The sequence below is a fragment of the Penicillium atrosanguineum genome (assembly GCF_028827265.1).
Source record: "Penicillium atrosanguineum strain IBT 20685 chromosome Unknown utg000003l_segment0_segment0, whole genome shotgun sequence".
Classification (NCBI taxonomy): Eukaryota; Fungi; Ascomycota; class Eurotiomycetes; order Eurotiales; family Aspergillaceae; genus Penicillium; species Penicillium atrosanguineum.
Genome location: NW_026623135.1, coordinates 1,228,323 through 1,249,148, shown reverse-complemented (window position 1 = coordinate 1,249,148; position 20,826 = coordinate 1,228,323). Strand labels below are relative to the sequence as shown.

Below are 20,826 nucleotides of genomic sequence, written 5' to 3'. Positions count from 1 at the left end.
TTACCCGCCAAGGGTAGCCTCGCGCGTCATCGATTCTAGGCCAGACCCACTAATAGTATTGGCGCGAAACACATACTTCATCCCAAAACAAAGGACCTTCAATTTATTATCTGATCGAATGACATCAGTGTCCAAGGACATTCGCCAACCACTAATCCAATCTACTGTTTTTTGACAGCTAACATCAACATCACAGATGAGCACGTCCCGGTAGATGCTCCCAAGCCTCATCGAACCCGGTGGATCGTACCCACATCGGGTCCTCAACAGTGGAGTCGATGGCTATTCAAGCAATTAGCGTTGGACACTTTTCCGATCATGCCACTATGAACGGAGAACTCACCCATGTTTCCAATCCGAAGCCACATGTCCCCGGAAATCGGCATCACCTGTGGACCCTGACTCTCGTATGATCGACACGCGTTCTGTCCGTTTGCCAGTGCTCGTACCATCTTGACCAAGTGGCCATCATCGCCGGGGTGTGTCGCGCAGCGGGCGAAGAGCGCAGGCCAATCATTCTTCACGGGGTATTGGGTTACCTCGTCCAGGAGTAGATTTGGCGAGGCTCGCGACACATACAAAAGCAGATCGAGACGTCCCTTCCATTCCAGGAGACGGAGTTTGGCCTTCTGGGTCAGATACGGAAGCCGGATGAATTTCGAGAAGAAGATAGAGGAGTTGAGGCCATGCAAGAAGAAGAAGTCGAATTTGACTTCTTTGTCACGACGTTGTGCGGTGCTCGTGTAGTAAACTAACCAGGCCTTATTAGCAAGACTACTTTCCTTCTCATGTCATAATCGTACTTCGAAGACTCACCAACGTTATTAATCATATCCGCCAATCTCTCTCCCGCCTGATCCTCCGACACAGTGTATTGAGTAGCGATGTTGAACATTTCATTCGGAGCACGGTGCAGCACCCCATCTCTCATCTTATTCGCATCAGACAAATGAGCACTCTCTCTCAGGGCCTTGTTATCTCGAGTCTCATTCAGCAGCTGGAGAAGTGACTTTTTGCCTGGCTTCCCAACCCCACCAGCCAGTTTCTCAGCATGGAGGAAGAAAGCAGGACCCATCCAGTCATCATGAACGGCGGCCTGAGCAAGTGCCTGAGCTACAATGGCAGGCTGATTGAACTCGATTCCAAAACCGAGGTGGATCAGTGGGTGGACGAGACCTGAATTGTAAACGTCAGCTTACACTCTGGTTCTTTCAAGGCATGACAAGAGAATGAATGGTACTCACCGCCAAATAGTCGACACAGCATACTCTCCGCCCGGTCATCCCCTGCAAAAACATACTCATTCAGCACATCACCAACCCCCTTAAGATCAATCTCCTCCTGAAAAAAAGCCAAAAAGTTGGGATACTGCTTCTCATCATAGAAGCTCTCCACAAACTTCGCCTTGTCATACATTCCCTTAACAACATCTCCGTCAACAGGAAGGGCGGGTCTCTGATAGCTCTTATCCCGGTTATAGGCAGCCCTGATATCATCAGGCTTTGCGCCAACAGCGTACATGCTCAGGATATGGTGTGTAATATGATCTAGATACTGTCAGATTGGAACCAAAAGACCTCCACAGGTTGGGCATACTATGGAACCCGTCGTCATTAAAAAAGACGTGGTGGTTTTCCATGTCCTCTTGCAGGACTTCACTCGCTGCTCTGGCCCCATCATCAGTGACGTTCGAGCTAAAGATACCCGCATCTGTCGATGGGTTAAGATGGATCTCAGTTGCGGTCGCCATGTTTGAGCGGACGTGAACAGGTAGTACAGGAACAAGTGGTACAGAGTGGGTGCTGTATAGACCTGAAGACGATGAAGACGATGAAGACCGTGGCAATAAAGCTAGTCGTGGTAGAGGCGTAGGCACTGAGGAAAACAGTACGAGTGTGATACTCGAAGAGCTTGAGCGCAGGATCTTAGTTGGACTATAGTCCGTTCTCGAGATCGTTCTGAAGCCGTGTAGTTCGGTTGACAATAAGCGAGATACCATGTCTCTTTTATAGTAACATGATCGTGAACACGACACCTTACAATTCCTTGGCTCCGGCGAAGTTGGGTTCGGTGCGTGACCAAAGCTGGGGTAACTAATGGTAGCTGTAGAAGTGGTAGGCCTATCAGGGTGAGAATATTAGTTCATTGTGGCCCGGAAAGCGGAGACATCGGGCCATCGGCCTTCCGACGGACGTCATTATTCGCAATAGCCCTGCTTGCTGACTGATGCTTCGTATTCTGAGTAATAGGATGGAAATAGCCCGGTTTCTAGCCTCTATTTACTTTCTACGTGCATTCTACGTGCATGAAAAATGATTGGATGTGTTTTTGATTTTTGCGTCTTTTGGTATTGAGGGTCACAATCTAGAGCGGAGAATTCAGTCGGAAATCCAAGATGCTGCATAATCTACGGAGTCCCTCCGCCCCAGAATACTAGAGACATAGCTCCCGATCAAGGGCCTAGATCAGAACTAGATCAACTTTCTGTGTCATCAATGTTGTAAGCCCAACCTCTTTTTAGGGCTTAGCTGACTCCCTCTCCTTCGCCGCACGTTCGCGTTGCCGCCGCATCTTCATGAAGAGCGGGTGATGACCGCCCTTGTCCTTGAGTTGTTTATTCTTGCTCTTGTTATATTCGATGTAAGCCATATCATCGCCACCAGCGAGGCCGCTGAGAGTGGCTGCGCTTCGTTTCGCGGTTGGCCTCTTCCCGCCGCGCTTGCCTGCAGACCGCATCGAGAAAAGATCATCTGTGACCTGTTCCACGTCCGCGGAGGATTCGTTCTGCAGCATGACTTCTTGGAGGAGCTCTCGACGCTCCGCGGGTGTGGCATAAGACAGCCCTTCGAAGTTATCAATGCCCTGAAGGTGGGTGATAACCTTGAAGGCATAGCCTTGGTCGATCAGGAAAGCCTGTCGTTTGGCAGAATACACCATCTCACTAGTGTCCTTGGAAACGAGAGAGTAGAAGAAGGCATTGAAGCCCTCATCATTTCGGCGCTTGGCTCGCAAGATTCGACCCAGTCGCTGTGCCTCTTGACGACGCGAACCGTAATGAGACGAAATCTGGATGAGACATGTAGCCTCGGGCAGATCCAGTGATGTGTCACCAATCTTGGACAGGAAGATGGTATTGACCTGCTCGTTGTGCTGGAAATTCTCCAAGATACGCATTCGCTCGTTCTGTGGAGTTCCACCATAAATATACGCCTTGTTCAGCTTGAGCGCGTAGCGCTCTAATGCGTAGACATTGTCGGAGAAGACAATGATTTTGTCGCCACGCTTCTCGTGGAAATCAATCAAGAACTGGCAAGCCTGGAACTTGCGTGGGTTCATGATGTAGAGAAGAGCCTGTTTCCTTGAGCTCTCTCGCAGATATTCCGAGTAGAATTCAGTAGTCATGGGGCACCACACCTCGGCACATTGAACCTTGGCGATGTGGCCCTGTGCAGCAAGCTCCATCCAGTTCGCTTCATACAGCTTCGGTCCGATCAAGAAGTTCAAATCCTTAATCTTGTCATCTTCACGCAGTAGGGTCGCGGTAAGGCCGAGTTTGCTCTGAGCAGCAATCGCGGATGTGACCTTACGGAACATAGACGCGGGAACGACGTGAACTTCGTCAAGAATCATCATACCCCATTCACGAGACTGAAGCCAGTCCATCATTTTCTGAGCATCGTAGGAACGCGCTCGGGTCTGTGACACCATTGAGTAAGTGGACACAATAATTCCAGTAGACCGTTTAAATTTTTCCTTGTGATCAGATGTGAAGATGGCGATGTCGTTCGGGTCGATGGTGGTCCATCGCAAGAATTCGTTACGCCACTGGACCACCGACATGGAACTGGTGCAGAGCACAATTGTACCCTTCTTGATAGTTGCTGCTGCAGTAATGCCGACCAAGGTCTTACCAGCACCACACGGAAGAACGATGATACCACTTTTGGCACGTCCGTTACCAAACATCTTGCTGAGACTCTTCTCCTGGTATGAACGAATTCTGGCAGCAGGCTTCAAATCCATGTCGAGATTGGGGTTGACAGTATCGCCTTGGAAATCGTACTCCTCCAGAGCAGGGCACCCAATCGCTTGGCAGCGGGCTTTGACGACTTCGACACCAGCAGGAGGAATCTCGAAACTGTAGGTTGTGGCTTCTTCGTTATCGTCCTCTCCAACATCGTCGATTCCGTAGTCCATTGCTTGCTCTTGATTCTCATCCCGGAGCGCCGCAGCGGGCTCCTGCTGATTACCAGTCTCTCGAATACCGGCCGCATCTTTCGTTCCAGGAATAACAAGACCTCCCATCTTTGGAGCCGCTCGTTCGATAATACCCTCCGTGCTCTCAATCCTTTGCGGACCAATGACCTCATCTTTCAAAAGTCGTTGCAGCATTTCGGGGTCTGTCGTTTCCACGTAGTAGTGGTTGTGTCGCAGGACCATCTTGATTTTACCGTAAGATTTGGTGAATTCGATGATGAAGGTCCTAATGCTTTCTGGTAGAGGTGTCTTCGACAAGCGGTCCAAAAAAGCGACGATATCCTGTGGTTTCAAACCCACCGACACAGCCGCATATAAACTGTGGCCAGTCAGTCGATATTCGTGGAGGTGGGTCGGACGAGAAAGCGGTTCCGCGATGGTGGTTAAGAAATCTTGAGCCTGGGGCGCCAGGGGACTGAAACTCTCGAGAGTGATCGTGCCTTTCACCGGCTCGATCCATAGAGGGCGATTATAGTGGTCGGGCTTGAGGGGCAGGGAAGAAAGGTCTTTGTAGCCGAATCTGGGATCGGTTTTGTTCACCTGCGATCGCTTGCTGAATGAGGCGAGCGAGAACTTGCTAACGACCTCTTTATTGCAGTTTAGCATCTCAGCCATGCTGTACAAGTAGACCGCTATACTCTACCTTTCAGGTTATGCTCCTCCGGCAGATCTCCATCGTCCGGGTCCGAGTATTCATCGCTGCTGGAGATGTCAGTGGCATCCGGCACCGGTGTAGGTCGCTTCGAAGCGCTGCTTGACCGACCGCCTAGCAAAGTCAGTCACCCCATTTCAACAACGATGCCAGAGCCCTACTGTCAGTCGCCTTGCGCTTGGCAGGCATCTTGTAGTCTTTGGCCGGTCAACCGAGCGTTGAAGGAAGGTTGAAAGGATGAGTTATCGAACGAAAGGTGTGTTTTGAGGCGACTACCACCTCGTTGAAGGAAAATAAGAACTGCATGCCACGACCGCTGCTGACCGCAGAGCGCAGGCAGTGCTAGGCTGCAGACCAGGTCAAGTTGCCACATGCGATCACGTGATATGGGGCTGGAGTCTTCCTGGCTAACCACATCTGGGAAGTAGTGTTTTACCTCAGTCTCAGAGGTATTTCAGCTCAGCCACTCAGACACATGGTGAACCCCTTCTAACCAGAAGTGAAGCTGCAATTTTTGTATGAACGTATAAGGGGCATTTCTCCGGTGACCTCGAGAAACTCGCGGAATAATTGTCCACATGGTGCCGGGTATCTAACCAGGCAGTCAAGGTGGTGCTCTCATTCAGTGTCTCATTGTCAGAGAAGATAATGATCCAACAGTGGCGGCTATGACCAGGCTCAGTACGCGCTGAGCCTGTTCAAGAAGTGACAATGGTTCGGGAAAAAAATTACAGGCCAGCACCAGATCTCAGGCTCCCTGAAGATTCCGTTTGAGGATATATATCTTCGCCCGAAGAATCCCAGCGAGAATGAAGTGGGTTTCAACCTGACCGCGAATGACATACGTTACATAGCAAGACCAGTCTGGCTCGAGCTCGACATATGCATGTTACGGCAGCCGATGGAGACAACTGGCCCATATCGATCCTGATCGGCATAATCCTAGCCCGCTATCCATGTGTTTTTATATTTTTATTTTCGGAATTTTTGTCCTCGCTATCGAAGTATCCCACGTTACTAGAATCCTAGATCATATGTAGTAATTATTAAATCTTTATCTCTTTCTGTAACTATTGAACGACGCTATATCTTCCCTAGACAAGCGAGAATATTAAGAAGAAGAATGCTAAAATACTATAACCAGCCCGACCAAGAGGATAATCCAAATAGGCCTAAACACTTTTCTTTTGTACCTTTCAATATCTATTCTAGGTATCTCCTTAAAGCTCTTTTTTCCTTTTTTTTTTCCAAGTTTCCCTTTAATTGTCTGAGTGAAACTAGGGGGTGTGTCACAGCTACCTTTCTATATGATAATTCATGGTCCGACTTTGCAAGATTAAGAGGGTGGAGTCAGAGACGGTGAACCGACAACTCACCGCTTTCACCCGACACCCGTGGAGCCGCGAATAACGTTTCGAGCTCTCGTACTTCACCTTTACATTCACTCGGTCATTTCTCACAACCATGAACACTGTAAGCATTGAGCTTGATCTGAGCTGAAGAAACCTGCTAACAGCCCTCTCTTACCAGATTCGATCTACCTGGTAAGCAAATACGCTCTCTTTTACTTAAAATAGGCGGGAGCCAAAATCGGTGATTGGGAAGCTGATTGAAGATGTCTACAGGGTTGGCTGGGGCACCCTTTGCGTTGGTAAGTACTTACTGACTCTATATTCCTATGGAGAAACACCTAGTCGCTTTGAAAACTTCTCTATGGCCCCAAATCTAACCACATTTCATCCAGCCGGCGGTGGTGCTTACTACTTTGCCAAACAATCCATCAACGCCGACCGAGCCGCCCGATTCGAGGCTGAGCTCAAGCGCAAGGCCCAACTCAAGGCCCAGGAAGCCGAGCACCGCCGGGAAGCTATTTCCGTATCCACACCGACCCCGACCGACGATGGCAGCTTGAAGCGAGCGAACATGGCCCGATTTCAGAACGCTGCAGACGACGTGGCTTCTCCCAGTGCTGAGGCATCTCACGACCCAGCTCCGACTCGCCACGAGCCCATGACGGAGACCGACCGGGTGCAAGAAAAGGGCAAATATGAGGCGGCAGCGCCGTTCCGACCTCCCAGTGGAAACCGATTCAGTTAGAGGTTTGATTGGATTTGTACATTCTGTGTAAAATATGTTATATGGCGCGCTGCTGAGATGGTGGGCTGGCCCATGACTTTGGATGTATGAAGACTTTATGAACCTGAGATCATCCTGTTAGTATATTCAATCTTCTTCTAGATGAAGACAACTTGGTTTTTGAAGCCTCTACTCAAATATTACTACTTTCAAAGCTTCCAGCTTCTCGGGACAGCAGGTTTAATAGTAACTTTGTGTTTCAAGATCGTCTATTCAAACGTGCTTGGCGTCGATCTAGAGATCTAGACCGTCCGAGGAGTGGTATACCTTCCCGCTTTCTCCATCCTTAAAGGTATCATGCAAAATTACCCCACGCAATTGAAATCAAAAAATAATAGCAACGCCGGATCCCTAACGCCCTCAACATCATGCATCATAGCAGGTCCCAAGCCGGCGCCCGCACCGCGAATCGGAACCTATCTGAGGTTGAACCCGATATCCTATCTGCGCCTTCAAAGCACATCGCGGGAAGTTTGTTTAGCGCGCGTGGAAGCAGAGAGGAGGGGGCCTGGGAGCGAGTTAGTCGTGATCGTGCGGAGGTTTCTTTGCTAGACTCACTTATTGCTGTTAGGGAAGCCGGCTTTTCTTTGGCGCGAGCTTTCGAGAGCAGGCGGGACGAAAGGAAGGACAACACCAGTGACTAGGCAGGACATGGCGACTGCGCGTGCTGCGCGGCTGTCAGGGCGAGGACGGTGTGCGGAGAAGTGGCGGATAGAAGGCCGGGCAATTTGAGCGACGACGGCGGCCATAGTGAGGGTGTTTGTAAAAGGGGTGAAAGGTCGGGTGGCTGTTAAAGCAGAGTTGTGTAACTTGTGAGGAACCCGAGGTAGTAGTATATGTGTGCAGGCCAAAATCGGGAAATGGGGGGAGTATGAGGCTTTTTATGGAAGGAGCAACGAAGGTCAGGCCATGCGAGTGACCGAGTCACCGTGGGGCCTGCAGTTGGGGGGGGGGGGGCTAAGGCAACATTGGAGTGGGCTGATGGGCTGACAGCCGCTGGAAACGCTCCTCCGGCGTGAGCAGACTTAATGCGTGATCGGCGGATTCGGACTGTCGGCACGAAGAGCGACTCATACTCAGTGAGACACAGCAGACTGCCTCACGCCATCGCGGGGTTGTAAATCGCCAGCGGCCGAAAGAGTGGGGCCAAAATTCCTCCCCAAAGAGTCTCGAGGGTCTTCAGGCTTCACCGATGGTAGATCATGTTTAGGCTCCACATAGACTGAGGACGGGAGTGCAGTAGCCGATGCTCTCAGCCGGGTAAATCTTATCAATTGGAGTCGGTTATGGTACTTTCTAACTTGCCGGGAGGCGCACCGCTGGAACCGCCATTTCCGCTACTCTGGGAGATACCCGATGACATAGGGGTTAACTAAAGCATCTCAAGCACGTACAGTGGTTCCTTAAAAAATAAAAAATAAAAAATAAAAATATACTAAACTAGATAAAATAAAATAAAAGAACTAAGCGCTCTAGTTCCGCCTACTGTAGTTGCCTCCCGGGCAGTAAAATAACTCTCTTTATAATGCGGAGAAGCATAGCTCCGGGTCACGTGCGATAGCATCAACTTTGCGCCTCCCACTCTCCTTCTTTGAGCTAATAGCTAAGCTGAATCCCCGCAATGGCATCCCATCAGATCGCCATTGCGAAGGCGGCCTTCTCTGCTTGCCTCTTACGCCCCGATCCCACGTCAGTCCCTCGAGACGACATCGCTGCCTTCCATTCCCATCTCGAACGCGCCTTATCACATTGCTCCCCGGCAAACATCCAGGTCTGAACTGTTGCAACCTCATCTATCGCACCCCGGTTACTAAATGCCCTTGACCCACACAGACCTGCAAAGCATGGCTACTCCACTTTGTCCTCTCATCTTCCAACCGGGTAGGAGGACTAGCCAAATACCTGGTGGCATTGGCGGAATCCTTCGATGAAGCTCCAGCGAGCGCTAAGCCAAACCCTTCGTCGAAGCGTCGCCGGCTCCACATACTCTATCTCCTCAATGATCTGCTGCACCACAGCAAGTACCACCTGGACAGCACGGTGGTCTTCTCCACAGTGAGCGGGTCCCTACAGCCATTCATGGTCGACCTACTCGGCCACGCTGCAGCGTACGATCAGCATAAGCACTCCCGACACCATCGCCGCCTAGATGATCTACTTGATATCTGGTCCGAGCACGGATATTTTGGTCCCGACCTGCTCTACAGACTGCGAGAAGTGGTGAAGCACTCGGCCTCCACGGGAGCTCCGCCATCATCGAACGATGTCCTGGCCAGCGAGGCAGATGCGGTCAAGAAGTTGCCCGGAAAGGATGCACCATTTATCATGCCATCGACTCATGGCGACTCGTCAACACCGTACTATGATCTTCCGGCCGGCAACCTGATCCCCCACATCATCCCCAACTCGACTATCCCTCTTCACGCCGATACCATCAAACCGCTTCAATTCCTCGCTGGCCCTGCAGATGAGAACTTGGTACAAGCTCTCAAGGGATTCTTGAAGGACGTGGATCAAATTTACGGAACTCAGGAGCTCGTCAAAGATGATGGGAACATCGATATTGATGAGCTAGGTCAGAGGATCGTGCGGGACGAGATCACTGGGGACATTCTAGATGGTGAGACATACTACGGCTGGTCCCGAGCATTCTGCCAGCAGATGAAAAAGCGAGGACCCGATGGTACTCGCAGTCGCAGTCGCAGTCGCAGTCGAAGTGTCAGCGGAGCTCGTGATCTCAAACGCAGGCGTTATAGCGATAGCTCTATGGACAGCCGAACCTCCCGATCGCGGAGTCGGTCTCCGCCTGGTAAGCGTGAGGCTCGGTATAGATCGTCGTCCAGAAGCCGTTCCCGCAGATCCCCTAGCCGCGAAAGCCCATATTCCCCACGACAAGCCTCACCACCTTCGCAACCTCAACAGCCTCATTTCCCACCTCCCCACCAAGCTTCACATGCCCACCCCCTTCCCTCTTACCCCTATGCACAGTATGCCCCTCCGGAGGCCAATTTCCCTCCCCCCACCTCCACAATACCCGGGCTGGCCACCTGCTCCACCCCCACAGTTCCCGAACATGGCCTTTCCCCCACCTGGCCCCGGCATCAACCCTCCAGCCTTTCCCCCTTCTTTCCCTGGACATCCTATGCCTGTGCCTCCAGGACAGGCCCTACCTCCTGGACAGTATCACTTCCCGCCTCCTCATCCTGGCGGGCAGCATGGCGCCCCTTGGGGGCCTCCTGGTGGCCGGAACTGGCGATAGAAGCTTCCAATGTACTTTTACTACCTGAGTCATGATATCCAGAATTATACAAGCTGAAATGGTGAAACGGGCCATTTGATAATACTCTCATCCTTGTGGTAGAACATAGGCCGATAATGTCAAAGAAGTGAGGCTCACTGCGGTATTGGGCAGCAGCATCGCTTCGTCCGTCACCTTTCCCTCATCTCCATCAAATTCTCTCAAGTGCTGCTTCTCCCTCTTCCCTTGACCCAAGGTTGCTGGAAACCTTTGATCTCCGTAGTATCACCTTTGTCCTACCCACACCAGCCTCGGGCCCGAAGAAAACAATCTGGAAAGGTGGCTTTTGTCTCTGGCTACAAGACGATCCCTGTATTCTAGCATAATTTCTCCGAAACCTTCGGTTTCTCAATCTCAGTCCTGATCCTTTGGGATTCCCTTGTTACAAGAGGTCCACTCAAGGCTTGGATCATCTGACAAGATGCCGTCACATCCAGTCCCAGGCTATCTCAGGTCCGAACCTATGGTTAAATCCATGCGTGCCCACCAGGGAAGGAAACAGCGAGAGCCCTATTTGATGAACACGAAGGGAAAGGGTCGAACCCCTTTGGAAAAGGCAGACACCAACACTTTATGAGTTCACTGGACGCTCCGAATCAGCTGTCACCACCTTGGCCCACCCCGGTCACGACAGACCTCTCATCTCCCTGGAACACAAGCGACGTTGGCTATTTCACTCCAGACGACACCGCTGGGGACCACAGATACATCGAAAATAACACCACATACTACACAAACGTCTTCGTCAATCACATCCGCAGCCCAGCCTTCTACAAGCCCGAGCCCGTCATCCGCGCCAACCTTCACTTCTGTCTCCGCGACAAAGCACAGGATTGGATCGACATGGAACTTAATGTCATGGAGAGAGAGATGCTGCGCGTGCTGCCCCTTGAGACAGGCTGGATCGAGGCTCTCCTGAAGCGCTTCAAGCCTCTTTATGATGTTGCTCTGCGCCGGTACAAGGAGGGACAGTACGCCAAGGAAGATGCGGAGAACAGATATGACCCTGTCAAATGGGCTCATGGAATGATTCGCAATTCTCAGGCGGCTGGTATCACCAGTACTTATGCACAGCTGAAGCAGATCTGGTATGGTATTGATTTGGAACTTCAGTGGCCGGTCAACTGCCCTGCTAAAAGTACTCTAGTTTCGGAGTTTATGAAGGAGCTTGATGATGCGTATGTTGAGTGGTGCGATGGTGAGAACGAGTAGTGTCGTTTCATTCGGCCCTTCGTCGAAGCATTTGAGGTGCAGGGCTTTGGTACATGGTTTTACTTTTCTATAGGGGCACGTTAATCTACAGACGCCATGCCATACTTTGCACAAATAGTAGCGGATCATTCTTGCTGATCTTCATTGAGTAAATGTTTCACATATCCTCTGAGAGGACTCTCACTTGACGAATCTGTCATGTAGAGTCTGATGTTTACTTCCTCAAGACGTCAACGAAGATAGACACTCTGCCCATCACCACGTCCACTTTTTACTTTCTTACTGTCTCCAGCCTGCATCAATCTTAATCTGAGAACTCAAACCCTTCCCTGGTCGAGAGGTGTCATCAACTCTCAATTCAGTGGCATGCACAGATATGCCATCTCCAGCCCGACAACGCTCTCTCTCATCAAATATCCACCGGAGCCCAGAGTGGGTTGGTCATGTCCTGCCTTCGTTAGCGAGCCTCAACGGGCTCCCCAGCCACGTGCGCTCTAATACGTCCAATACCTTTGGGGATTACGCCAAGTCGACTTCTTGGAGAACAGCAGAGGTCGGCTACTTCGATCCCGACTTGACCGAAGAAAACCACATGCGATGCGTCAATGGTTTCATGTACTTCAGTCACGTCCTTGCTTTCATCAATAACATTCGTACCATTTCCGTCTTCAACAGAGAAGATATTGTGGGCACTAATCTTCACGCTTGCCTGCGAGGTCTCACACGGGAATGGTTTATTTCGGATCTGTCACACGCAGACAGACTATCTCTTCGAGAATAACCCAGTCGATGCCCTTTAGCGCCTACCAAAGATCTAGGTTGGATAATCGATGATATGCTGAGCTCACATCAGATACAGGGCTGCATGGGGTTGCGACTGGACATCCAAGGATTTCAACCTTTCAAGATTGACCTGAAACACTAATAGGATATTTCTTATACAAGTCTATAGAAGAATCTCTAGCCTATAAGGTGTACATTAGAGCTCGGTCACGACTAAGTCAAGATAAAAAGGTGCAATCAAGTTTACACAAAAAGCCAACCGATATCAAGGCGAGCCGCCAAAGTTATATCAAGAGAAGAAACGAAATGCCAATGCTTCCCGGTCTATCGAGTTCCATCAATAATCCTCCAAGACGCAAACCGTCGCTATGCTGGTATGCTGTTTAGTCAATAGCATCCAAGATGTAGTCGGTTTGGCTCTCTTGACCGTATCCGAATGAGCGGTAATATGCTTCTTTGGCCTCGGCGAAGGGCTTGCACTGGCCGATAGAGTTCTATATTCATCAGTCAATGGGTGAATGATATCAGTTGAGGAATCCGAGCGCGTACCGATGATTGATTGGTGCAGCACATGGGAATGTATTCGTTATCCACGCAGGAGTCAGGTGATTCCTCTGGGGTCATTGCCTTGCCTGTAGATCTAGTTAGCACGTTGTTCCTCGTGGTTGGTGGAGATGGATACGTACACTGGAACGTCACTTTGGAGCTAACTGTGATTCCTCCCAGAATAGGCACAAGTGCACCCAAGCTCTTCATGACATCGTGAGATGTCTCCTGCAGAGTCTGGCAGCATTGCTTCTGTTGGGTTGGCGGGCATTGGTAGGCTCCGACCATGCTGGGTGTGGCAGAGGGCGTTCCATATGGTGTAGATGCGGAAGGGATCACGGGCTTCGAGGGTGTCGGGAGCTGGGTTGGAGGGTCCTGGGCAACGGGGATGGCGACCGCGACGGTGACGAGGGCTGAGATGGACGCGAAGAGGGTATTGAAGCGCATTTCGGTGGATTTCGTGTTAATAATCGAGATGCAAGTCTAGTGAGTGAATGCCGAAAGACGAGGCCGTCGCTGTTGACCAAATCGGGATATTTTTCAAGGATTGACGCGATTGAAAGAGTCGGGTTCCAAAAGAGTGTATTTGATTCTTGATAGAAATGAATGACGAGAGCTGGGCTGATTAGAGGTGATGAGGGGTGTCGACTAGGTGAAGCCCTCGTGGTCGTCGACGAAATGGTGTTGAGGGAGAGAGAGAGGAGGAAGCCCGGTGTTGACATGCGTGGACTGTTCGACCACACGAGCTCGGGCTAGGGACACCTATCGAGGGGACTATCTCCGAAATTACCAGAGTGGGATGCCCTACAGTATCCCATCTTTCTTCCCCTTGTTACTCGTGTTTCTCGGGGTTCCAGGATTCCAGGGGTTCATGCTACGAGGGAAAGACTCGAAAGCATGGGCCCATTGGCCACTGAAGGAGCGTGTTGAGCTGGTTGGAATGTGAAAGAAGAACATCATGGGCTAATTGGCTCTCAAGATTTGAGATTTGAGATTTGAGATTTGCTCCGGTATGTAGCTGATCTATCTGCCTTCCGAGTCAATTGGAATTCCCTATACCACGATGTATTTCGGTTTTCAAACAAGGTAGGTTGAAGTCCAACATGGATGGGTCCCTTGGAGTATATTGAAGTAGAAGCTCAATCAAGTGTATGTATTGTGTAGTGGCATCAAGGTCAGTTCAAGCGTTCGCAAAGGATGCAGTTCCCAATCTGAATGCTATGCAAGGGGTCTAAACCTCGACGCTGAAGAATGCGCCAGATCATCCACTCATAGGATCCCATGCCATCTAGGGATGTGTTTTTCCTCCATAATGCTCCTAAATTGGTTGCTCGTGCTACGTGCAGGCATGATTCATGCAGGTCAATGAGCCGAGTCTCGATTTTGATGTAGAGTAACGGCTACGGGTGAGGCTTCCCGAATCTTCATCACAATATCTTCAGCCAGTCGGGTGTACAGGCATACATGGGAAAAGAAAGTCAATCGAGTGATTAGATGGTTTAATACCTTGTTTATATTATTATACTTGGGCCGTTTTTGCTGTTTAAGCATCGTGGAATTCCGCATTTGTCCGATGAAGTATAATATATATCCCGTGCACTTGTGCAGTGAAGTCCATCCTTGCGTGCGCAGGTTCGCAAACACTTCGCTATTTTTATAATTGGGAACTAGATAAGTATTGGTGGCAATCTTTTGGCAGGATTGAATAGTAGTCATTGAAATTACAGCCAATCTTGGACTAACTACGTGTATCGTTACGTGGATTGTTAATTAAAACTCAATGACCAAAGGGTCAATTCATTTGACTAACTGTTGTACAGGTTATAATGCCAACAAGATATAGTCGTAATAATACATCACATCAGATCGTAAACTTGTTTCGAGGGATGTACTAGCATCCTCGCTCGAAATGTTGGGTGTTATCATCAGACGGGGGCCGCAAAAGAACCCCAAAAACCGAAAGCCAAAAACGCCAAAAGAAAATGCTCGTTTGCTTGCTGGAAAAAGGACGCAGTGGTGTACAGGCTGATAACCGCCCTCGCAGAGGGCGTGATACAGCAAAGCGGCAGTGATACATAAGGCACGTGGCCTGAATGCAGACTGTAGGGTGAATGTAAACATTGTTTGTGGACTGTTCATGTATCGAGTAGATGCCTGAACAGCCCGCATCATTGACGGAGAAAGAAATGAGGTGTCACGAAGAGAAGTCAGGGCAGTGGGTGAGTGAGAGTGTGTTTATACTCCATCAATATTGCGCCATCAAACTCCTACTATGAATGTCGAGCCAACGCCGTGTCACGGTAGTTGTAAAGATGGACCGCTTCCCTGAAAGTTGTGTTAGCAATGGCATTTCATGTAGAAAGATCATAGAATAATCACGTACCTTGTGTGTCAACTAGTGACCTAGTATCGGGGAGAGTTAGCCTCGTTGGGGCTAAGAGCAGACTGCTGGTGACCCTGCTGGAGGTTGCACCGCTTGACCGCGGCGGCACCAGCGGAAGTGGGAGGTGCACTGGACTGACTTGTAATGACGCCATTGCTGGTACCACTGTCGCCGCTGTGATGGCTGCTACCGCTGCTTCGGCCGCTTCGGCCGCTAGAGCCACTTCCACGGCTGTCGTCTAGGTCGACGAAGGATGACATCTGCCGCTGGGTATACTCCAGCATAGTACGGTTGTAGTCCTCAAGAGATACATGAGGATCCATAGACCGTTGGGTTTCGACATTGCTGTTGGACGCGGGAGGTCCAGCTCCAGAGTTCTGAGCAAACATGCTTTGGACGGTTTCAGTGGGCTGCATAGTGCTTTGATTCATGGTGGATGATGGTTGCCTAGGATGGGGGAAAGATGTTAGTTATGCGAGGGAGGTCAATCAGATGGTAGGATGATGATTCTTTGGGGTTGGAGGAAACCCAGCATCTGGGCCACGGGTGGGATACGGCCGAAGCAAATCGCTCGGGCGAACAATTCCATGTGAACGGGACGGGACAACGTTTTGGACCAGGGAGGCTTTGTAATCCCGGGTAGACTTTACTAACCTTGAAAGTAAAATTAAGGACGACTTGGGCCGATTGGAAGGGATGAACCAAGGAAATGAAATCGAGAAACAATTTCAAAAAAAAATAATAATAATGGGAGTGCAGTGTGATCGAGCAGCAGATATAAGCAACACGGCTTATGGGGCGGTAAGGTACAGGGGGTTAGAGCATAAATAGTTAAATCAGAGGAATAGTCAGGGACTTCGAGTCCGATTCGAGATATATATAAGACGAGTCGGCTCCACTCGTACGAAACCACCGGTGGACGATCGAGGATGGCAAAAGGAGGCCAGTCTGGGACGAGTCTGATAGGCTCTAGAAAGAACAACCCTTGGGTCCAATGGTCAAAGGAAGGGCTCCATCGACGGTCCCAGGCGCGATGACATCATTGGCTGAAGATGGCTGAAATGAGGCTGGGCGACATCATAAGAACGGTGTCCACTCTCTCCTGCACCGTGGAGCGTGTATGGCTGACGGTAGTATCATGAAATAACTATTTCCCCACCCTCTGCTTGGGGACTGGTACAGATAGGGGCTATAGCATCATTCGATCCACCGGCGGGAGGGCCCAACGATCCCGATGAGGTCACTGGGGAATGCGGGAATGGACCAGAGCCCATGGGCGCTCCAAGATCGGCAACGCAGCAGACGGTCCCCTGCAGATCTGCGACTGACGTCTGTTGGACAAATCATGACGGCCACCCTGGGCGACGTCGGGCCTAAGCCGGCCGAGGCTTTATTAGTCTTCCAGCGCCGCTTCGGGATAGGTGCCATGCGGAACGTGAGGTGGGCATCCCCGGTGGAGTCATTGTTGTACTGTACCCCAGTGGGTACGCTATTCGGAGTTTGGGGTATACAGAGGTGATCATGGCTTGTGAGAGCTGTCGATCCTGTCATGGCCGTTCTTGTTCTCGTTCTCCTCGTGTTCTGTTTGGTCTTCCCCAGGGGGTATACAGTAGAACAGTAGAACAGTAGAATCCCTAATCTTTGCGGATTTGAGTCGACCCGCTGAGGCTCCCAGTGGATCGAGCCATGCCGTCATCGGCCAACCATCGGGGCGATCCGAGCTTCGATTTGGCGGACTTTGTTCACATCGCGACCTATGCAGGAACGCACTGAACGAGGCGGATGTAGGAACATGCTCTTCTACTGTACTCGATTTCCATAGCCTTGAGCTCACTAGATCGGGAAACGTCTAACCATCTCACAACCTCATTATGATCACAAACTGCCGATGAACGTGAATGTGAATACCCGCCTGCCCGATTCGGAACACACAGATCCAGAGGGCATGTGGCAGGAGAAATATGGAGCCCCCGGATCATCATTGGCCATCTCGGGTCTCCTGGGGGAAGGGTGTCTATTGCTGCCTCAGGCATAGAAGAGCACCTGACGTCAGGGAGCCCTCACTGCGCCTGGATCCAGCAGATCAGATATGAAGTATTCTGGCCAGCTGGCCAGCTGGCCATCCAGCCACATTCCCGCGCATTTGACAACCCCGGTCGTGCTACTCTACTGATTGGACTGAGACACGGGATCTTTCCGTGAAAGAAGATGTGGAGACGTCTATCTAGACGAAGTATACAATTTACTGGCTACGATGTGGCGAGCAGACGAAGAGGAAGAGGGCGAAAAAGGGTGGCCCAAACTCGAGAATACGCCGAAAAAGGGCAAAGTGAGGATCATCGGCGGAGAACTCAATCTGTAACCAGTGACAGCCATGGGTCGGAGAGGAGAGCCAGGGGCCTGGAAAATAGTTCATTCGCCATCGCAGCGGGGGAGGCGAAGAGGATGGGTCGCGCATGGTCGGCGCCGTTGCGTCGGAACGGCGTGCTCGAGAACTGTCGCCTCTCTTCTCCACCTCAACGTAGTCGTTCTCCATAATGATATAGTCGAAGTCCATCTCCCCCCGTATTTTCTCCTTCTGAGCCTGTGAGATGCCGCAGCATACCCGAACGGCTACAGTACTGTACCGTACACAAGGCCAGTGAACACGATGATATAGGGGGAGGGGATTAAGTGGATACTTCGCCTGCAAACCAAAATCAAGCCCCGAGCGTGAGCCATGTCTGTATCCATATCAACAATTGATATTCTTGCAGGGTCTGTAGTCAGTAGTCTAGAGTCGATACCCGATCAGGAAAGACAGTCGCTTCAATGCCGTGCCTGTAGACGTCCGAAGTGTAACGCTGCACGCCGCACACCGTCCGCTGTGAGTGGAGGGGAGCATGCTTTGTGATATCAGAGCGCATGCCAAGTGTGATGTCGTAACTCAAAGAAGCCTGGTGGAGCAGAGCAGCCGAGCTAAATCCAATATTGAGTCGCGCTGTGAAAACAGCGGTCCGTTCGCGCACGTCTCGCCCCGTCTCTGATCAGCGAGCTGTCAACGTTCGTCATACACCTCGCTCCACTTCTGAGACTGAGGCGTTCGCATGGCCGTGACATCTCGGGAGGGTCAGGGATGCCCCAGCCTCTCATGACTTCACTTCCTAGACCACTCTATGCCAATATCGCATTATCGATTCCAATATCGAATCCGTATACTCGAATACTCGATACCTTGCTCGTATACTCGCTTGGCAAGGATCACAGCCCAAATGGCAAAAATGACGATGGAACGATTTACTTTCCACTACTAACCGGTCGCTGCTTTGCCATGATATCACCATCCTTCGAACGGCGACATCCCGACATACATAGCACTCTGCCGTAGACCATATGAAGTCATGTCGAATAGTCGGACTGCTGGAGCCCATTGAATGTGAAACATATCTGACCATGGTCACAGGCAATTCACGCCATTGAGCGCCCCATTGCCCCCGGCTGTCACCACTGAGATCGCGGTTGCATCATCGGGTTTCGTACGTCGTATCAACCCTCGCAGATTCTAAGATCTCCATTGTTTTTCTTTGTCGGTCTTCGCTTCTAGACCGATTCGCCCTCGTGCCCTGCATTTCTCAAGGTATGTCGTGGATGTTGACTCCTGATGACGACGGAAACCTGTTTTGTTGGCATGCTGAACTAGGAACCATGCCCTGTTCAATGCGACAGACGTTTACGGGCGCTTTCAGGGACCTCGAGACAGCTGATGCTTTGTGCAATTTGCCATCTTGCAAATGAATCGACCGCAATCGACCGAGTCGGTGGAACCACTTTGGCTGCATGATGCCCAAGTAGGGCTTCACATCGAACATCTCAACCTTTCGCCTTCATGACACTCGCTCAATGCCCGAGACATTCGGACGTGCACCTAGTCTAGCTTGATCTCAATATGACAATGCCAGCCTCTGAAATTGTGGAATGACCTGTTCACCCGGTTTGAGCCATGTTCATCGCCCACGCTCGGCTTTGACCTGCAGTACTCACCGAACTTTGGCACCACCATCCAGCCTTGACCTCACCATGACACTGATGACAACTGGCCAAGCTGCCCAGACCGGTTTTAACAATGCCTTGACCCTCGGCCGTGCAGCGCGTGTGGATCACCACGTCGCGACCGACCACCGCAGCTCCCAACCTGAACGAGTACGACTAGCTCACCTGGCTCGAACACCAGTGGTCCTACACGGCCTCCCCCTTTCCTGAATCCATCAGTCAGCGAGTGGCCAGACAATTGAGAAACCTGGAACTGTGCAGCGGAGTCACCGTCCGTTTCCCCGACGTTTTCCCAACGCCTCCACAATCTGCTACGAACCTCCCAACCGCTTCTGCATTGACACAAACAATCCAATAAAGACAAAGACATTGACAGTGGATCACTATATCTGGAAGATCAGCAGGAGGCAAAAGGCGATATCATCTCAACAAGTATCCCGTTTTAATATGCGATTGAAGCAATAACTCTAGCCTATAGGAGAGTAATAAGAATACACGACACGCCAATTATGACCAGAATAGAATAAAATGCATCGTCATCGTATTATTGACTTCAATCATCAAACGTAACCTGTTCCAATTGTTAGCACCAACTTCCCAGGAAAAAAATTTCATCGAATAGATCCCGATTCGACCGAAAATTGGAGACCATGGGAAAACATACCCTTCCGAGCGCCCTGGAAGAAGAAGCGCACCACAAACACCTGCAAAGCAGCCATCGATATCATCATCAGAGACTCGATAACACTGAAGTTGAAGATCCGGCGCTCGGTGCTGCGCACGGTACTGAAGTTGCGGTTCTCACGCGTGCGGAAGTACTTCTGGTTACGCGAGATCGTCGACAACTGGGCAGACAGCTTGTAGATGGATTCTTCGAGGTTGGTGGTCTGCTCAGGGCTGGCACCCTGGCGGGAGGGTAGCTGGGCGCGCTGCTCGTTCTCGACCTGCGTGTATGTCAGTTTATTTGGTTCATTTGGGTAATTGACGAAGTTGTGGAGGGGCTGAGGGTGTGTGGCATGCAGGGCTGAACAGGACAAAGGGTGACCGTACGGCAATCTCAAAGTCCACCATCTTCTCGGCGAATGTCGACATCTCGTTGTTGAAGCAGAACTCGTACTCGCCGATGCTCTGGGCTGTGAAGACGAAGTCGCCCTGGCGCTCCTTGGTGCCGTCCAGGACGATCTTGCCGCCAGGCGCGGTCACAGTGAAGTCGACATCGAAGGAGCCGCCGGATTGGACCTATATTGAGCTCGCGTTAGTAACTGATACTACAATGCCGTATTCCCAGGAGTAAATCGAGGGATCGGGCTGTAGATAGTGGTGTACGAACCGCAAAGTAGAAAGCCACCTTGGCGTTGGAAGCGTCAACGTTGGTGAAGAAGCATGCCTTCTCGTTGGCCTCAAGGCGGTAGGTCAAAGCAGTAGCAGTGACAGAGGAGACCAGGGAGACTAGGCCGGCGAGGAGAGCGAAGCGCATTGTGCCTGAGACCTTGGATCTTGATTGTTGACGGATTAACGTAGCGTGTCAGG

The 20,826-nt window shown here is 50.8% G+C and overlaps 11 protein-coding genes across 11 annotated transcripts; 4 read left to right on the top strand and 7 right to left on the bottom strand.

Annotated features, from left to right (window-relative positions):
- Positions 1-190: 190 nt before the first annotated feature.
- On the bottom strand, positions 191-1,750 carry N7443_003883 (questin oxidase family protein; the record flags this gene model as incomplete). Its single annotated transcript, XM_056883939.1, has 5 exons — positions 191-282; positions 344-751; positions 817-1,176; positions 1,245-1,547; positions 1,597-1,750. The coding sequence occupies 5 exons, from the start codon at positions 1,748-1,750 to the stop codon at positions 191-193; spliced, it is 1,317 nt and encodes a 438-aa protein (XP_056742217.1).
- Positions 1,751-2,517: 767 nt separating this feature from the next.
- N7443_003882 (TFIIH/NER complex ATPase/helicase subunit SSL2) lies at positions 2,518-5,098 on the bottom strand (the record flags this gene model as incomplete). The annotated part of the gene is made up of 3 exons (XM_056883938.1): positions 2,518-4,844; positions 4,901-5,023; positions 5,071-5,098. 3 exons carry the CDS (start codon positions 5,096-5,098, stop codon positions 2,518-2,520), a joined length of 2,478 nt encoding a protein of 825 aa, XP_056742216.1.
- Positions 5,099-6,373: 1,275 nt separating this feature from the next.
- On the top strand, positions 6,374-7,006 carry N7443_003881 (uncharacterized protein; the record flags this gene model as incomplete). The annotated part of the gene is made up of 4 exons (XM_056883937.1): positions 6,374-6,382; positions 6,440-6,453; positions 6,535-6,560; positions 6,654-7,006. 4 exons carry the CDS (start codon positions 6,374-6,376, stop codon positions 7,004-7,006), a joined length of 402 nt encoding a protein of 133 aa, XP_056742215.1.
- Positions 7,007-7,522: 516 nt separating this feature from the next.
- On the bottom strand, positions 7,523-7,794 carry N7443_003880 (uncharacterized protein; the record flags this gene model as incomplete). Its single annotated transcript, XM_056883936.1, has 2 exons — positions 7,523-7,553; positions 7,604-7,794. The coding sequence occupies 2 exons, from the start codon at positions 7,792-7,794 to the stop codon at positions 7,523-7,525; spliced, it is 222 nt and encodes a 73-aa protein (XP_056742214.1).
- An 872-nt stretch (positions 7,795-8,666) lies between these two features.
- On the top strand, positions 8,667-10,304 carry N7443_003879 (RNA polymerase II-binding domain-containing protein; the record flags this gene model as incomplete). The annotated part of the gene is made up of 3 exons (XM_056883935.1): positions 8,667-8,816; positions 8,879-9,854; positions 9,913-10,304. 3 exons carry the CDS (start codon positions 8,667-8,669, stop codon positions 10,302-10,304), a joined length of 1,518 nt encoding a protein of 505 aa, XP_056742213.1.
- Positions 10,305-10,916: 612 nt separating this feature from the next.
- N7443_003878 (uncharacterized protein) lies at positions 10,917-11,555 on the top strand (the record flags this gene model as incomplete). The annotated part of the gene is made up of 1 exon (XM_056883934.1): positions 10,917-11,555. The coding sequence occupies one exon, from the start codon at positions 10,917-10,919 to the stop codon at positions 11,553-11,555; it is 639 nt and encodes a 212-aa protein (XP_056742212.1).
- A 1,166-nt stretch (positions 11,556-12,721) lies between these two features.
- On the bottom strand, positions 12,722-13,331 carry N7443_003877 (hydrophobin family protein; the record flags this gene model as incomplete). Its single annotated transcript, XM_056883933.1, has 3 exons — positions 12,722-12,832; positions 12,888-12,970; positions 13,025-13,331. 3 exons carry the CDS (start codon positions 13,329-13,331, stop codon positions 12,722-12,724), a joined length of 501 nt encoding a protein of 166 aa, XP_056742211.1.
- A 1,956-nt stretch (positions 13,332-15,287) lies between these two features.
- Positions 15,288-15,698, bottom strand: N7443_003876 (uncharacterized protein; the record flags this gene model as incomplete). Its single annotated transcript, XM_056883932.1, has 1 exon — positions 15,288-15,698. The coding sequence occupies one exon, from the start codon at positions 15,696-15,698 to the stop codon at positions 15,288-15,290; it is 411 nt and encodes a 136-aa protein (XP_056742210.1).
- A 1,811-nt stretch (positions 15,699-17,509) lies between these two features.
- N7443_003875 (uncharacterized protein) lies at positions 17,510-17,824 on the bottom strand (the record flags this gene model as incomplete). Its single annotated transcript, XM_056883931.1, has 1 exon — positions 17,510-17,824. The coding sequence occupies one exon, from the start codon at positions 17,822-17,824 to the stop codon at positions 17,510-17,512; it is 315 nt and encodes a 104-aa protein (XP_056742209.1).
- A 1,499-nt stretch (positions 17,825-19,323) lies between these two features.
- On the top strand, positions 19,324-19,506 carry N7443_003874 (uncharacterized protein; the record flags this gene model as incomplete). Its single annotated transcript, XM_056883930.1, has 1 exon — positions 19,324-19,506. One exon carries the CDS (start codon positions 19,324-19,326, stop codon positions 19,504-19,506), a length of 183 nt encoding a protein of 60 aa, XP_056742208.1.
- Positions 19,507-19,856: 350 nt separating this feature from the next.
- On the bottom strand, positions 19,857-20,773 carry N7443_003873 (p24 family protein; the record flags this gene model as incomplete). The annotated part of the gene is made up of 4 exons (XM_056883929.1): positions 19,857-19,867; positions 19,961-20,240; positions 20,347-20,535; positions 20,627-20,773. The coding sequence occupies 4 exons, from the start codon at positions 20,771-20,773 to the stop codon at positions 19,857-19,859; spliced, it is 627 nt and encodes a 208-aa protein (XP_056742207.1).
- Positions 20,774-20,826: the final 53 nt, after the last annotated feature.